Source organism: Xenopus laevis, chromosome 6S (assembly GCF_017654675.1).
Source record: "Xenopus laevis strain J_2021 chromosome 6S, Xenopus_laevis_v10.1, whole genome shotgun sequence".
NCBI classification, from domain to species: domain Eukaryota; kingdom Metazoa; phylum Chordata; class Amphibia; order Anura; family Pipidae; genus Xenopus; species Xenopus laevis.
In genome coordinates this window covers 45,918,561-45,937,413 of record NC_054382.1, presented here as the reverse complement: position 1 = coordinate 45,937,413, position 18,853 = coordinate 45,918,561, and the positions used below count along the sequence as shown (strand labels likewise).

The following is an 18,853-nucleotide window of genomic DNA, read 5'->3' as shown; positions in this document are numbered from 1 at the left end:
CGCCCCAGCGACAAATCTCTTCTTTGGGGTGACAATCTCCCCGAACTGCCTTTGCCCCTGCCCTCCGCCGGCTAAAATGAAAATCGTTAGGGAATGCTCACACAGCGCTTAGTTTTCCGAAGTCGCCCAAAGTTTCCTAGCGAGGTGATTTCGGAAAACGAAGCGCCGCATGTGCATTCCCCCAGTTGATTTTCATTTTTGCCGGCGGAGGGCAGGGGGAAGGCAGTTCGGGGAAATTGTCGCCCCAAAAAAGAGGAGATTTGTCGCTGGGGTGACTAGTCTCCCCGAATCTGCTTGACTGGCCAGACCCCCTACAGTACAAAGATAAACTAATTTGTCTCATGCTTTATCCCCTTAATATTTTTCTTATACAGCTATGGGGCCTGTTATCCAGGGTGCTCGGGACCTGGGGTTTTCCCGGATAACTGATCTTACCGTAATTTGGGTCTTCATGCCTTAAGTCTACTAGAAATTCATTTAAACATTAAAAAAACCCAATAGGCTGATTTTGCTTCCAATAAGGATTAATTATATCTTAGTTGGGATCAAGTACAAGCAACTGTTTTATTACAGAGAAAAAGGAAATCATTTTTAAAAATTTGGATTATTTGGATAAAATGGAGTCTATGGGAGACAGCCATTCCGTAATTCAGAGCTTTCTGGATATCAGGTTTCCGGATAAGGGATCATATACCTGTACATGTATTGGGATTCATTGTCTGGAAAGCTTGTGATGTGGGATTTGCCAGATAGGGTTTATTCTGTAAATCACCATCCATTTAAAGATTTAAGTAACCCAATAGGATTGTTTGGCCACCAATATGGGGTTATGCAGTTTAGTTAGACTCAAGTACAAGGTACTGTCATATTTTTGCATAAAAAATGGTATTAATAATAAAAAATAAGATTGTTTACTTAAATGGGTTTTAATTGATATGGCTTTCAGGCTACAGTTATGTGACCTGTTGTGCAGAATGTGCAGAATGCTCAGGACCTGGAGGTTTCCCGGATAACCAGGTCTTTCCGTAATTTGGATCTTCATAACTTGTCTAGTAGATAATCATGTATACATTAAATAAACCCAATATTTTGGTTTTGCTTCCAATAAGGATTAATTATATCTTAGTTTGGATCAATTACAAGGTAAAGTTTTATTATTACAGAGAAAAAAGAAATAATTTAAAAAAATTGGATTATTTGATTATAATTTGAGTCTTTGGGAAACTACCTTTCCATCATTCAGAGCTTTCTGGATAACGGGTTTCCTGATAGCGGATCCCATACCTGTTTCTGGTTGTGTGATCCAATACCTGTAATGTAACAGCACTTTGACCAAGTTTTAAATACATTTTTTTGGTAAATTAAGTTGCAAAAGTTAAATATGGTGCAAAAGAAGTTCTATGAAGCTAACGTACTAGAAATCAACATCTTTAAATGTAAAATTCTTTTTTCACCTATAGGAAGCTGGAAGCATAAACCGTTCACTAAGTTGCCTGGGTCAGGTTATAACAGCCTTGGTGGATGTGGCAAATGGCAGGCAGAGGCACATTTGCTACAGAGACTCCAAACTTACATTTCTATTGCGGGTAAAATCCTAATTTTTTTTTTCTTTTATACAAAGTGTATATTATATGCTGTATGCATTCACCTATAAATGTATGTGTGTTTATAAGAAAACACAAAAACATACAGACACATTTGCCTACATATATGTTCATGTGTTTGTAAGCAAAAACAAAAAACACATGCAGTTATATAGGTGCACTACACAAACCGAATCTTGATAAAGGACCGTTGGCGATCTGAAACGTTGCTGAGTGTCTGGGTCAGGGCCCATATTCAAATAAAGGCATTTTAAATGAGAGATTTCTCATTGTCAGTGCTGTCTGTTAATTTCACATTGAAGTAAACAGATGGTGGCCACCATGTGACTTGCACCGAATTGAAGCTGAATGCAGGGAGCGTGCATACACACACATTAACCTATATACTGTATATGTTCATGTGTTTGTAAGCAAAAACATATGGGTGCACTCCACAAACCAAGTCTGTGACCTGAGTGCCAAGTGATGTAAACGTATAAGGTAAAAACTGGCACATGCAGGGTTTTTATCAATTGTATGAAGAAGATTAACAAAAAGGACTGATTAACATGAGCCACAGTGATGGCACATGGGCTGTTTGTCACCTTTTGTGATGAATGGGAATTGGAAGCATCCTCGTACATTTAATAGGTGACTGGAGAGATTCATGTCCCAATATTCTAGACTACAGCGTTCATACAAGGTTATCATTTTTTGTTTGGCTGATGGTTTAAAATAGTTAGAATTTAATGTAAAGACTTTGGGGAATAAATATATATATATATATATATATATATATATATATATATATATATATATCTATATATATATATCCTTAAAATGGACCAGCACACCAGATTTTCAAGTGTTCAAATTTCTCAAGTATAAGCCGACTTTTTCAGCATCCAAAATATGCTGAAAAACTCTACCTCGGCTTATACTCGGTCAGCGGTACCCGACCCGAGTAGCTGAGATTTCAGTCACTTTTAATCATTCCTATACCAACAGTACACTTGGGGAGAGACTGCAATATCCCACAATGCCCTCTGTTGGTTATATGAAAGAATAACAGTGCGTGCAATATCACACAGCGCCATCTGTTGGTTATATGAAAGAATAACAGTGACTGCAATATCACACAGCACCCTCTGTTGGTTATATGAAAGAATAACAGTGCGCCCTCTGTTGGTTATATGAAAGAATAACAGTGACTGCAATATTACACAGCGCCATCTGTTGGTTATATGAAAGAACAACAGTGACTGCAATATGACACAGCGCCATCTGTTGGTTATATGGAAGAATAACAGTGACTGCAATATCACACAGTGCCCCCTGTTGGTTATATTAAAGATTAACAGTGACTGCAATATCACACAGCGCCCTCTGTTGGTTATATGAAAGAATAACAGTGACTGCAATATCACACAGCGCCCTCTGTTGGTTATATGAAAGATTAACAGTGATGGCAATATCAAACAGCACCCTCTGCACATGGTAGTGGGACAGTGGGACAATGCACACAGTAATCCGTTTGGCAATTCTCTGTCACCATCAACTTTGCAAAGAAGTCCGGTTGATCGCTGGGGGGGTCACTTTGGCAGAATGTGCGCTGCTGGGAGACAGGGCTGTAGTTGTGTCTAGGCTTATACTAGAATCAATAAGTTTTCCCAGTTTTCGTAGGTAAAATTAGGTACCTCGGCTTATACTCGGGTCGGCTTATACTCGAGTATATACGGTATATATATTTATAAAAAAAGGGAAAGTTGTGCTCACCACTATTTTTTAAAACCATTAGGCGGGGGTGCAATGAGGCTGTGACCACAAAATACATATAGACAATTACAAGAGTCCTCTGCACTCAACCCATTATCAATATATTTAAGACGGAGACATTTTGTGCATACTGCTACTGAAAAATGCCTTACCCTTTAAACAAAAAAGGGATTGATTGTCCATATATTGCAATATATTTAAGCTGGCCAACTACATCAAAGTCATCCCATATCTGGCCAGTCCTATGCTCAATTTTCATCTGATTCATTAAGAATTCTATAGTTTCATTATACATTTTATAAAAGGGACGAATACGTTTTACCTGCAACTTACAAGCTGCTTTCATAGTAAAACTCCCAAACTTGGCTGCCCTTTTATTAGACACCAGTGGGATCACCTGACTATAGTTTGAGAGGGTGGGAGCTACAACATGGAGCTGGTCACTGCTCCTGTAGAACTATAACAAACAAGGGAAAGTTGTGCTCACCACTTGCAAACCTTCACATATTTTTGGCAGGTGAAATTCCTCCATTGTGACAATTTATCAGGAGCGTTAAAAGAAAAAAATTGTTGAAAAATTGTTGTTTTGCCAGGTTCATGCTGCCAAACTACCATTATGAGGATATAGCCAATTTTGTTTTAATATCCCACATACTGTACATCATCTTTTTAAGGGATACTTTCTGTAATGAATTTCCCTATTATTGCACTAGTATAAAAAAAAAAATGCACTAGCATATTTACGCAGAGAATTTATGCCAGCAACATTTTGGGACATTACATTTGCATTGGCGTAAGTACATTTTTCAGTAAATGTGCAGTGTTACCATAAAAATATATTAAAAATATTAATGGGAACCTTTGAGGCTTTGGACAAAGAGAAAATTCATATCTTAGTAAATATGACCCCATGTTAGAAAGAAGTTTGTCCATGTATAAACAATAGGTTTGGAGAGAGTTCACTGTTTCGTTTAGAACGGCCATATTATCCTGGCACTACTTTAAATGAAGCATGGGGTGAGTTATCTGCATGCAAAATAAGCATTTGCCATTGATTATAGTGAAAAATGTCTATGTAGTTCTCCACAGTTTGATGGTGAGACTTCCAAGAAGTGGTAAGAAAATATTTAACAATTGCAACAAATTAGCTTTTGTTTTTTATTTAAAAAACAAAAGTAAAATTACGCAACCTGACTTGATTCTGTATCTTCGAGATTCAATCAGTTTTATGCTAGTTGCAATTTCTCTGGATTTTTTGGGAATGAATGAGTAGAAAAATGCACTTTGCAATTTTTTGTCATGACAATGTGTGACTTATTGAGATTAGTTGCAAATGTGTTTATTTTCCTGCATCTAGATGCGTGTGCAGGAAAACCTTGAATTTTCCTGCATCTATATGCGTCTGCAGGAAAACCTTAAGTGCCATTTTTATTTTGATAACATATGCTAATGTTGATATCATTTGTAATAAACCCAGAGCCTTGGGTTAAAGGCACAGGTAGCTCACTGTACTTGAGAATTTCTGTATTCGGAATGCTTGTCAAAGCCTTGATATAGATAGATGTCAACAAACCCATAATACAAATGCAATTTCTAACCTATCTTTATTTCGTTTTACAGTTTTTGCGGTAAAAAATTATTGAAGCTCTTTCCCTTACTGTACGTCATCCCTCATTATGTTCTCTTACTTCTGCAGTACCCGTAGCCTAGATACAAATGATTGGCTTCAGCAACAACCTGTTGTAGCTTTAAAGTGCTGAGCTAAACAGAGAGAAAAGAGATATGTTTACATTTATTTAAACTTCCAACAAATGTATTGCAATTTTTTTCCTACACTGCTGGAATTACCCAGCCATAACCTTGCAATGGAAAACATGAATTTTACAAGCAATATTCAACATAATATCTAGATTTCAACAGATATCAAAGGAATTAAACCTGAAGATTATGCTCTGTATTTACACAAATAATTTTTAACAGGATTCTCTTGGAGGCAATGCAAAAACCTTCATCATTGCAAATGTTCATCCTGGATCGAAGTGCTTTGGGGAAACTTTATCTACTTTGCAGTTTGCACAACGGGCAAAGTTAATTAAAAACAAGGTAATATTATGCTGTGCAATTAAAACTATGCATAAGAATGATCTAGTCTGGGTAGCTGTAATTAAACTTTTTGTATCTGTAGCTTAATCTGAAAAACAATGCAGGATGCCATAGCTAAGGCACATAATATATGCTACCTTTCTTATATATAATTGTAAGCAGAAAGCTTTGTGCATGCATTTGTACTCATGGATTACTGACTAGGTAACATTAACAGAGGATATGTATCTATATCTTCTTTAAAGGTTGTATTTTCTCTGTCGTCTTAGGGGGACACAGGGACCGATGGGGTTAAGCTCCATCCTCCAGGAGGCAGGATAATTAATTAAGGGGCGTGGCCTACTTGGCTTAACCCCGCACACTGTGCTCAACAATCAGTTTTTCAAGTGTCCTGCTACCAGGAGGATGGACTTCCCTAGAGTGGGAAATATTCTACGGTCAGATTCGCTGACACCCGGGGTGAAACCTGGAGCAGGGCTGCCTGCATCCTCAAGGTTAACCCCCATCATGGATAATTTCACCGGGGTCACTTCCTAGCGTAATAGCTATAACGACCACCCAGACAGTGCCTGCGTCCATTGGGTCGACAGAGGGTCTGGCCGCAGTGAATGTACAGTAGGTGAATGGTTTCTACAATGGCCATTATGCTATTGTTGCTCCGTTTATCACAGGGGTCTCTCACCCCCCCCCCCCTCCCTCCTTCCCAGTCCTTATCCGCACCTAGCAGCTGCCCTTCTAACAGCTTCACTTGCCTGATTCACTAGGGGAGGATATATATATATCTCTCTATCCTCTAGTTGTTCCCCATAGGCAAGCTAAGCAGCATACCTTGCTGGAGGAGTTCCAACAGAGGCTCCGTGTATGGCGCATGTTAGGAGGAGGGCTGAGGCTGTCTGGCATCGCGGCGTTTTGGCGCTCAGCGCTATTTTGGATCCGGTCCGCAGTGGAACGCAAATGCGTTCCAGCGGCCATTTTGGTTCCACTAACGCTGCGGAACACGCTACCAGGAGCGCACACATACACTCCAGAGTGCTAGCAAGTGCAGGGAAGTGGAAACGGAACCATATTGGCCTGTTGTTATATCTGCTGAAGCACAGATATCTGCTGTTACAGTAGCTACTACTTGTTTCAGCCCTGCACACTGTCTCACCTCTCAGGTGATTCCATGGCAGAAGGTAGGCCAGTGGGTCTATTTACCAGGGCGGGGGGGGAGAGCACCCACCACAGCACAGGTAACCTATTTTACTTGTACAAAATGTCAGACAAAAATTGCGGGGGGTCAGAGTGAACCGCTGTGCAGACCTTGTTCAATGGGACAAGCTAATTCAGCAGCTTCAGGGGACAACCTTGTTCCAACTGGGGCACAAGAAGAGAACACTGAGTCAGGAACTCCCCCACACCAGCCAGGGCCCAGCCGGGCGCAAGATATGGCGGCCCCTCTCTGGGCAGTTCAGCTTTCACAATCCCTAGCATCTCTACAAGGGCTTCCAGCCATTGCAGATAATTTAGGAAAGGCTTTGGCTAAGTTCAGTCATAGACCAAGCACCAAACGCAAACGTTCTGATGATTCCAAAGGCAATACCCTAGCGGATGCATCCCCAGACGAGTCGTCTGTAGAACAGCTTTCTTCCCAGTCAGAAGGCGAAATTCTACCCTCAGATGTGTCCTCGGGGGAGGAAGAGGAGAATCAAGAAGGTGACAGAGACCGTGATTCCCAACATGATGTGGATAAAATCATTAAAGGGGTGATCGAAATTCTCAATATTTCACAAGCACCAAAACAAACTGAAACATCTAGATTATTCAAGAGACAACATAAATCCACAATAGTATTTCCATCACACGAACAGTTGATGGATATGATACAAGATGAATGGAACAATCCAGAACGAAAGTTTCAAGCTACAAGAAAGTTCTCAAAAACCTATCCCTTTTCCAAAGAACTAGTGGAGAAGTGGACAAATCCACCAGTAGTGGATGCTACAGTATCCAGACTGTCAAAATCCACCACTCTGCCAGTTACTGACGCGGCTGCCTTTAAAGATCCATCAGACAGACGGCTGGAAGGGTTCTTAAGAGCAATCTACTCGTCTTCTGGTTCAACCCTGAGGCCCAGCTTAGCATCAGCCTGGGTGTCCAGAGCTATTCAAGCATGGGCGGAATCACTGGTCAAGGACATCCAAGAAGGAGTACCCAGAACTGACCTAGTGTCTTCTGCTCAAACTATTGCAGAAGCAGCAGCCTATCTCAGTGACACTACCCTTGATACCTCACAGATCACTGCTAGAACTTCAGCCCTGTCCATAGCGGCACGCAGAACATTATGGCTTAAAAACTGGTCAGCTGACTTGAGTTCCAAGAAATCACTAACTTCGCTGCCATTCAAGGGCCAACGGTTGTTTGGAGAGGAACTTGAGAAAATAATTTCACAAGCAACAGGAGGGAAAAGCACCTTTCTCCCTCAGGCGAAGAATAAATCCACAGGAACAGCTAGACGTGGAAAATTTTTTCGTGGCCAAAGCGGACGTTACTCACGTAAAAGCAGTCCACCGCAACGTTCACACTTTCGGAGCAAAACCAATGATAAGGGCCGTCCTCCATGGAAGGCCAACAAAACCTTCAACAAACCCACAGGAGACAAGTCTGCCTCAGCATGACGGGGCATTTCTTCCGGAATCGCTAGAACAAATAGGGGGCAAACTACTACGATTCCGGGAGGTGTGGATCCATCACTCTTCAGATGCATGGGTCAACGAAATAGTCACAGAAGGCTATCACCTCGACTTCACAAAATTACCCCCCAGGAAATTCCTTATGTCCAGAGTACCATCTCATCCCAAGAAGGCTCAAGCCTTTCTACAGTGAATTACCAAGCTGGAAAACACTGGGGTAATTATACCAGTGCCACAGCAGGAGAGATTCTTGGGGTTTTACTCCAATCTGTTTATAGTACCGAAGAAGGACGGGTCCTTCAGGCCGGTCTTAGATCTCAAACAGTTGAACAAGTTTATTCGGTCCATTCGCTTCAAGATGGAAACACTTCGTTCAGTGATACGAGGAATGGAGCACGGACAGCTCATGATGTCGTTAGACATCCAGGATGCATACCTCCATGTTCCGATTTGGGCTCCTCGCCAGAGATATCTAAGATTCGCCTTTGCGAACCAACACTTTCAGTTTGCGGCACTTCCGTTTGGACTGTCCTCAGCGCCCAGGGTGTTCACCAAACTCATGGCGGTATCGGCAGCAACCTTACGACTACAAGGAATATCGGTGACACCATACCTGGACGACCTTCTTCTGAAAGCCAGATCAGAAGAGAAGGCCAAGGAGGATCTAATCAAGGCAATTCGAATTTTGCAGAGCTTCGGCTGGACCATCAATTGGTCAAAGTCCAATTTACAGCCCAGCTTCCAGATGATATTCCTAGGCCTGGAATTCAACACAATGACACAAATAGTATGTCTTCCACTAGAGAAACAATACAAGATCAGAGATCAAGTACAATCACTGCTCTCACACCAGAGGCCGACAGTCCACATGGCGATGAAAGTACTGGGACTGATGGTGTCGACCATCGAGGCGGTACCGTTTGCACAGATTCACCTACGAGCCTTACAAGAGAACATACTCTCAGCTTGGAAAGGAGGTCTCTTGTCTCGAGTAATACGTCTCTCTCAGGCAACAAGGGAGAGTCTCCAGTGGTGGTTGATCACGGACAATTTGACCAACGGCCAATCCTGGGCGACTCCAAATTGGAATGTCATCTCCACAGACGCCAGCCTAAAAGGCTGGGGGGCCACATGGAACAACCTATCCGCACAAGGTCAATGGTCTCTCGAGGAATCCAAACTACCCATCAACATCCTAGAGTTGAGGGCCGTAAAGCAAGCACTACTACATTGGTCTCACCGTCTTCACCAAAGACCAGTTCGCATACAAAGCGACAACGTCACCACAGTGGCGTACATAAATCGTCAGGGAGGAACACGCAGCAAAGCAGCACTGAAGGAAGCACAATTGATATTGGGATGGGCCGAGACCAACCAAGTCCGATTGTCGGCCATTCACATTCCAGGTGTGTCCAACACAAAAGCAGATTTCCTCAGCCGCAATCAGGTACAACCGGGCGAGTGGGAACTTCATCCGGAAGCCTTCATGATGCTAGTGAATCTCTGGGGCCAACCGCAAATAGATCTGATGGCCTCCAGAACAAATCGAAAGGTTCACACATTCTTTGCTCGATCCCGAGACTCACTAGCGGCAGGGGTAGACGCCATGACTCAACCCTGGTCATTCAACCTGGCGTACATCTTCCCTCCGCTTCCGATGCTACCTCGAGTCCTCAAGAAGATCAGACAATCCGATGTCACCGTAATCGTGATAGCTCCCTATTGGCCTCGAAGAACATGGTTCTCCGATCTACAAGAACTGTCGATAGACCAACCGATCCGGCTTCAGTGCAGACCAGACCTGCTCAGCCAGGGCCCAGTAACACACCACAATCCCGGACTGTTCGCTTTGACGGGATGGCTGTTGAGGCATCCATCTGGCGTAGAAAGGGGATAACTGAAGAAGTTATATCAACTATGCTAAGAGCACGGAAACCGACTTCTTCCAAGTCCTATCACAGGGTGTGGTTTTCCTATTTCACTTGGTGTGAAGAACTCGGACTTACTTTTCTGGAACTCAACATTCCTAGGATACTTTCCTTTCTACAGCGAGGCCTACAACTAGGCCTCAAACTCAGTTCACTGAAAGTACAGATATCGGCATTGTCTATTCTGTTCCAACACCGGCTAGCAACAGATGATACCATACGGACCTTTTTGCAAGGAGTGATACATGTAAGTCCTCCATTTCATCCGCCTGTTGCAGGTTGGGATCTCAATCTGGTGCTAGAGGCCTTGCTTGATCCACCGTTTGAACCGATGCATTCAATTTCTGATACCTGGATCACGTACAAGACTGTGTTTTTAGTGGCAATTTCGTCTACCAGAAGGGTGTCTGAACTGAGTGCTCTATCCTGTGATCCGTCATTTCTGGTCTTCCACAAGGACAAGGCAGTTTTACGAACAGTTCCTTCATTTCTACCCAAGGTAGTATCATCCTTCCACATTAATCAGGAAATTATAGTCCCATCATTGTGTCCAGATCCCAAGAATGACAAAGAACGACGTCTCCACAATCTAGACGTTGTCAGAGCACTTCGGTGGTACCTTGAACGGTCAAAGCCCTTTAGGAAATCTCAAACACTATTTGTTCTTCCAGTTGGTCCTCGTAAGGGTCTTCCAGCTTCCAAGACAACCATTGCCAGGTGGATCAAACTAACCATCAGACAAGCTTACCTGTCTAAAGGAAGGACACCACCACAGGGTGTCAAAGCTCATTCCACAAGAGCAATGGGAGCCTCATCGGCATGGCGCAATGCCGCTTCCTTGGATCAGATCTGCAGAGCGGCTACCTGGTCCTCCGCTCATACTTTTACTAAATTCTACAGACTCGACACAACATCTTCAGCTGAGGCCGCTTTCGGTCGCAAGGTGTTGCAGTCTGTTCTACATTAATTACGTTCATTGGCTCGTCCCACCCTGCTGTTCTGGGACTGCTTTGTTAAGTCCCCATCGGTCCCTGTGTCCCCCTAAGACGACAGAGAAAATTGGATTTTTTGATACTCACCATTAAATCCATTTCTCTGTAGTCGAAAGGGGGACACAGGGCTTCCCGCCCTCGGACGAGCCGGTGACCAGATGGTCGTGTCCAGGATAGTCCCTGGCTTTCATTCTGTCATAGTTATTAATCGGTTATAATGTTCAGTTACACATATAGTTAAATTTGGAACAAACTGATTGTTGAGCACAGTGTGCGGGGTTAAGCCAAGTAGGCCACGCCCCTTAATTAATTATCAAGTGTCCTGCCTCCTGGAGGATGGAGCTTAACCCCATCGGTCCCTGTGTCCCCCTTTCGACTACAGAGAAATGGATTTAACGGTGAGTATCAAAAAATCCAATTTTCTTCATGTACTGCATATTGCAGTCTATAAGATGTTACATTTTATAATGTATTTTTAGAAATTAAGGCCACATTTTGGGGTTTCTTATTTAAAATAATACAGTGGTGATTACTGTATTATTTGTAGTAACAAACAAAATTCACCCATTGCAGTATCAACATATGTTTTAGATTTCATTTTTGGTGCTTTCCACACCTTTAGGCTGTTGTTAATGAAGACACTCAGGGGAATGTGAGTCAGCTGCAAGCAGAGGTGAAGAAGCTGAAGGAACAGCTTTCTCAGCTCCTTTCCGGACAGATGCCAGGGGATATATCTGTTGCCAGAGGTGAGAGTAAAATTCAAAAAGATATTGTTGCCTGCTTAACTTCCTTCACCAGCCATGTTGTGCATGGCATGATAATGATGGCTTCCAGCTGTCACTATATAAATAATTTGTTATAGCTCTAAATGTCATTTCTATAAATTGACAGTTTACTTCTAATGTAATTACTCAAACTGCACTTATACTTTTTTTTACACTGCTACAACTTGTTTACTGTTACTAAAATAGAACATTAACTATAGTTACCTGAAGATGTAATGAATTGTTTGATTCTGTGTCCATATGGGTCCAAAATATATTTGCAACCACTGAAAAGTATTGTAATTGTACTGGAAAATGAATGCCAGGGAATCTTTCTATATAGAGGTTTGCTATGCAAACAGGGATTTAAGGGCTCCTTGTAACTAAAACAACAGGCCTTACTGTTTTTAATGATAATATTTGTATTATTGGTAGCATGTTTTTAAGGCACCAACATCTTCTGCAGTGCTGTACAAGAGATCTGTTTATACATCGGACATAGAGATTACTGAAGATATTGTTGCTACGTTACTCTTTTTTTTTTTTTTTTTTGTATACAGTATTATACCATCTTTATAAATATATCACTATTATTTAGCTTTGTTAGCATGTAGGTCATTAATGATCTGGTCTGGCCCACATGCAGTCTAATGTTCAACGTCTAATGTTATGTCTTACCGTCTTTTTAAATATCTAGCTCCATCTGTTGGCGATAACATGGATTATATGAATACTTTTATTGAAGCCATGATGCTTCTTGAAAGATCGGATAGTGAAAAAAAGGTACGATCAGTGACTTGCAAATGATTTTGCTTTTCTTACTTTTAACATAAATTAATAAAATCTAAATGAATAAAAAATGTTGTAACAAAATAGAATAAACAGAGGACAGTGTAATATTAGCATTCTAATGTGAACATGTAACGTAAATTTATTCTGATGTTTGTATATACTTATAAGCATGTATTATGTAATAAATGAGGCATAGGATGCACAAATATAAGCCTAAGGCTTTCTGGTAATACATGAAGTCCCAGAGACCTGTGTGATTAGCTAGAATTCATCAAGATAGAGTAAAATAGAAGTGAGATAATAAAAATTGTTAAACAAGGCTTTCCACATGTTTTATTTTTCCTTGGTTAGTAATGGGATTCTAGTCTCAAAATTAAAGCTAGTGAATCAACAGAAACTGCGATGGGAATTTACTGGGGCACAGATCTTCATTGCTAAAGAGCTGCTGTTAACTTTAACTTGTTTTTTGGAATCATTACATTAGATTTCAATTACACCTAGAAACATTTTCTCTCTAGAGGGGGTGCGGAGAGCATTCCTACTTTATTCCTCACATGGAAATTAAAGGGCACCTATAGGTGAAAAAAATTGTTTCCCCCACTGAAGATGTTCTACACCCCAGTGAGAGGAAACAATACCCCCTCCAGCACTGTCATCTGCACCGGGAGGGTGCTCCTGGTGTAGGGACCATGATTTGCCACACACTTGCACATAATCTGCAAACTGGGACGCTAAGCCTAGTGGAGGGCCATTTTTAAAATCAATTAGTATTGTTTCCCCCAACCAGAGTATTAGCCCACGTCTCCATTGGGGAACCATTATTCAGTAGGTGCTCTTTAATTCTATTACAATGCTTGTATTGCTTGTGTGTATTTTTCTATACAGCAATATTGTACATTATTCACATACAATCATGCTAAAGACTATGTATAAACTTTCTTGCCAGGCAGGGAGAGAACATGTGTATATATGAATGCAAGTCTTGATTCACGTAGTTTATGCACAGTTATGATTTTGTTGTTCTGTATAACACAGGCTCTGCTACAGAAAGTAATTCAGTTGGAAGATCTCTGCAATAAGAAAGAAAAGTTCATCCAGTCCAATAAAATGATTGTTAAATTCAGGGAGGACCACATTGTTCGTCTTGAGAAGGCTCATAGAGAAGGACAGATTTCATTATCCAACAATGAACAAGATAACTTTATAGCAGAACTTAAGGAGGAAATAAGAACTTTAAAGGAGCAGGTACTAGAATGTTTAAAACTGTGTGTATTCCCTTAGGGAAATGGTGCACGTGGCGTTTTATTAGTAATATATTAGTAAACCATTGTAATTTCACAATCATGTCAGTACAAGCGCATAATCACACTATAATGTGGCGGGAAGCATGATTACACACTGTTACTGATATGCTTCTAGCATTAACTGCTTTATTGTGGAAGTGTGTTCTTGTCACTTAGATTCCCATGTGCCATTTCCCTTAGTGATTTGTTATCTTGTGATCCATAAAATGTTGTTCATTCTAATGATAGTCTCACTCTATAAAATTAATGTATTTGAGATTTATTTGAAAATGTTAATAGGGTTTTTGTTCATCTTTTATTTTTTGTTTTTCCTAAATGAAACCGCATAATATTTATATACTCTTGCTATCTGGAAGTTTAGGTGCATTAGTTAAAAGTAGTGCATGGGAGGTAATTAATTGCCAGTGTATTTTTGTTTCTTTCTATCTTTCTTTCAACGTATGTTTTCTGGTAGGTTGAACACCATCCACGTGTTGCTAAGTATGCACTGGAGAATCACAGTTTAAGAGAAGAGAATAAGCGCATTGGCTCCCTTCAGTCTGTCAAACGTGCACAAGAAGTCAGTGCACAAATGATGGCAGAACTTGAAAAAGCTTTCTTGGAGGCATCCGTATCTGAAAAAGATAGGCAAGGTAACCATTCATTTAATATTTGTCCCAGCAAATCCTGTGATCTGTTAGTTTGCACCCTTTATTTTGACTGGGTAGGTGTTTTTCAGTAGTTTTGACTAAAACAACTCTCTTAAGCTCTGTACTTGCTGTTTGATGTAATATACTCTTTAGTCACGTGAAACAGCCCATTTTGGACCAAGTTGTCAAGAAACTTTTGCTTAACATTCTTCTCATCTTAGTTTATCTTTTAGTCTAAAAAAAATAACATTTGCAAATGTAGCAAGCCAAATATTAAGTTCAAATGTTCAACTATTCAGGGGCATTACTAGAGGTTACTGGGCCCCACAGCAAAATTACCCAAACTATGGGAATAAGACATTTTTCATTGCAATTATAGTCCTGTGACTAATTCTTTTAACACGTGCCAATAACTGTTACTGTCTAATTAAAGCAAGTCAGATTATTTCCATAACTCTGTTAAAAATAGCCAGTAGGTTTCAGGCATAATAAGATTTTTTTTATTTTGATGAATATTCCTTTAAAATGTTAATTTAAATAGTTCTGTCTGCAACTAGATACACTTGCATATGCTTTTTTTTATTTTGATGAATATTCCTTTAAAATGTTAATTTAAATAGTTCTGTCTGCAACTAGATACACTTGAATATGCTTTATTTCTTTAGTTGCACCAATGCACTCCACTCCTATACAGCTGGACAACAGCTCCTTGATGTCAGCAGCAAGAATGAGAGAACGAATGCTACAACTTGAGAGTGAACTGGCAACATCAAAGCAAGAGTATGAAGAGTTCAAAGAACTGACCAAGTTAGTATAAATGTGGATGAATTTCAAAATATATACTGATGCTCACCTAATTCACTTAAAGGGGTTGTTCACCTTTGAGCTTTTAGTATGACGCAGAGAGTGATATTCTGAGACAATTTGCAATTGGTTTTAATTTTTTTATGGTTTGTAGTTTTCGAGTTATTTGGCTTATTTTTCAGTAACTCTCCAGTTTGCAATTTTGTTGCTAGGATCCAAGTTAACTTGACAACCATGCACTGATTTAAATGGGAGACTGGAATATGAATAGGAGAGGCCTGAATAGAAAGATGAGTAATGAAAAGTAGCAATAACAATAAATCTGTAGCCTTAGACAGCATTTGTTTTTAGGTGGGGTCAGTGACCCCTATTTGAAAGCTGGAAAGAGTCAGAAGAAGGCAAATATTTCAAAAACTATAAAAAAAATAAATAACGAAGAACAATTGGAAAGTTGATTAAGTTGGTTGTTCTATAACCCACTAAAAGTTAACTTAAAGGTGAACCAACCCTTTAAAGAATTTTTATATTACTCTGGCATTCGTCTGTGGGACAATTGGGTATAGCATCTATCAGTAGGAGGCAGGACACTAGAAGAACAGAGTGACAAGAATCCTGTACCCCTCCTGCTATACCCCCTCCCAGTTAGCTATAGGAGTAAGTCCGTTATACTAATAGCCATTAAGGAGACAAGACCTGCATCCACTCATGCTGGAATTCTACGGCCTTATGGCACTTGGGTTGCCACCTTTACTAAAAAATTTTACCCGCTGGTGGAGTGGGGGGCGGGAACAAAAAGGGGCGGACCATGACGCAAAAGGGGCGAAATCGCGCTCAGTGATGCAAAAGGGGGCGGAGCAACACGTACGATGGACAGAAACCTGAAAAAGACGGTAAGTACTGAGCGAATTGGCGGCGGGCCAAGGGCTTTTTCTTAAGAGTAATACAAATTACAGGCAACATTGCCGGTAAATTTGTAATACCGGCCCTAGTAGGTGTTTTACCAGCTGGGTGGCAACCCTATATGGCACCAGGGGCTGTCCTTGACGGTTCCATTACAGGAGTACCTCGGTTAGGCTCCCCCTACATCGGATTTCTGTGCTGGGGCTGATAAGGCTCCCTGGGAGCAGGCCAACTACAAATACGAGGGTATTATCTAAAAACCTTCACACTGTCAAGCACTAGCCAACTGCTTTCATAAAAGCAAGGGACTAGCGACACACAATAGCTTCTCCCCCACCATGAGTATCTTCAGTGAACTCTTTCTGGAGTTTACTCCACCTCTGGCCGTGCCCACTTTTGTTCTTCTGCTGCCTCCCAGCTCCTCTTTGCGCAGATCTGAGCAGTGCAGCGTCTTGAAATATTTTTACCATTCGTTCCCCAATCTTGTGCGATCTTCATATGGGACTTCACTCCATCGATGCATTCAGTCAGTTGGCTCCTGTGTTACTCTCTCAGGCGCCATACAGCTTCTTCCTGCTTGCCATCTAAACACAGCTTGATAACTGAGGGTGCGATCCAACATCCAATCCACTTGCCAGCCAAATGCTAGTCTCCTGGTTGTCTTCTGTATCCAGGTCAGACACACATGCGTGGGTGCATTTCAGGCTTGCCAAAGAAAATCAGTCTCCTTGTCACAATCAGTAGACCGCTTCCTGGTCTTCACAGAGCTGTTCTCATGGATCTGGGGTTGCAGCTAATTGGGGCATTTTTTCATTGAGCTTGGTGCTCTTAGCACCAGAGTTCTCCCTTCGAACCATGGGCATCCATACCTTTTCCTTTAGCATTCCTACTCAAGATCGCTTCCGCATGCAGAGTTTCTGAACTAGGAGCCTTGTCCTGTCAGCCATCCTTCCTCGTCTTCTGCTCAGACCACATAGTGTTTTACACCCCACCTTCATTCGTACCTAAGGTGAATGCAGACTTTCACATTAACCAGGATATCACGCTTCCATCCTTCTGTCCCCAACCAAGGACACTCTGGGAAGTCTCCCTTCATTTCCTGGATCCAGTTAGAGCACTCATTCTGCCTATACCGCTCCAAAGAATTATGAAATTCTGTTCTCTACTCTGGCAGCTAGAAGGGTTTGGCAACCGCCAAAACCCCGATTTCCAGATGGATAGTAGAGGCAATTGCGCTTACATGACCAAGGGCAAGTTTGTAGGGCAACTACTTGGTCCTCCCTACATTTCTTCACACAATTTTTCAAGTTTGAAGTATTTGCGACATTGGACGCACACTTCAGCAGGAAGGTGCTACAGGCTGCAGTACTTTAACAGCCTGGCTTTGTTGCTTCCTCCCTAGGGTCTGGAGGACAGCTTTGGTAACTTATCCTGTTTAGTTATTGTTAGACAGTTATGTTGCATATCTTTTTCGTTGTTAATCAAAACTGACTTCCATGTACAGCTAACGGTTTATAGCAGGATGGAAAGGGGCCTCTTGTCACACTGTTCTTCTAGTGTCCTGCCTTCTACTGATAGATTCTATACCCCATTATCCCTGTGTGACACAATAAAGGCTGGAGTGACTGGATATCTAACAGAACACAACTTCTTGCTTTTCAGCTCTCTAACTCTGTTAGTTAGTGACTTTAAGGGGGGGGGGGGCACATGGGACTTAACTGTTCAGTGAGTTTGGAATTGATCCTCCACATGCAGGTCAGATTCAAAAGCAACAGTTATGACCCATGCGCCCCCCTTAAGTCACTGATTGGTTACTGCCTGGTTACCAACCAAGCAGGAAGTAGTGTTCTGGATATTATGTTAGACATTCAGTCATTCCAGCCTCCAGATTACATTTTTGGGTAACAAGCTGTATTGGAAACATTTTTAATTTTGCACAGCCTATCTATTTACCCAATTTTTATTTATATAATGAACAATTCCTTTAAAGGTAATGGCGTTTGGGGAAATTTGTGGACTGTGATAAATTACTGCAACTGTGGCCAACAAATCTCCTGAAAATGCTTCTCAACCACCAATAATTTAATGCGCTGGTGGTGAAACCTACTTGTCACAAAGTCAACCGAAGTTTCCTTGCAAGATAACTTCGGGTGACATCGGAAAAACAAAGCAGCGGATGTATCAAAATACTACTGTATAGTACTGACAGTTTGTAGATAAAGTGAAAATTCTTTAATTATTTGTATTCAAATAAAGTAAAATATCCTGATTTAGTAGTATTGCAAGCCATCCTTTGCATGCAAAGTATTTTATCCTTAACATGTAAATTTCGTTAGAAAAAAACAGGTTGAACAAGAATCAGAGCTTCAGTCCCTCATGAAGTCCAATCAGCATCTTGAAAATATTCTAGATGCTATCAAAGAAAACAAGAGGCATGAGGTCTCACAGCTGAATCGAATGCATGCTGAAACAATAAAGGTACTTCCAATTAAGTATAGTAAAAACATTTGTCAATACCGTTAACACAGAGGAAAAAGATTATGTTCAACTGTTTAACCTAACTGGTCTTTTAAACTGAATGTTTAATTTCAGATAGTGAGGTCTTT

At 41.1% G+C, this 18,853-nt stretch overlaps 1 protein-coding gene across 1 annotated transcript in view; it reads left to right on the top strand.

Moving 5' to 3' along the window:
• Positions 1 to 18,853, top strand: part of kif15.S (kinesin family member 15 S homeolog) — a 66,827-nt gene that overhangs the window by 14,973 nt on the left and 33,001 nt on the right. The window contains 8 exon segments of the mRNA NM_001091797.1: positions 1,461 to 1,586; positions 5,340 to 5,462; positions 11,677 to 11,800; positions 12,516 to 12,601; positions 13,646 to 13,855; positions 14,369 to 14,546; positions 15,209 to 15,350; positions 18,584 to 18,725. Of these exon segments, the coding sequence (NP_001085266.1) occupies positions 1,461 to 1,586; positions 5,340 to 5,462; positions 11,677 to 11,800; positions 12,516 to 12,601; positions 13,646 to 13,855; positions 14,369 to 14,546; positions 15,209 to 15,350; positions 18,584 to 18,725 (1,131 nt within the window).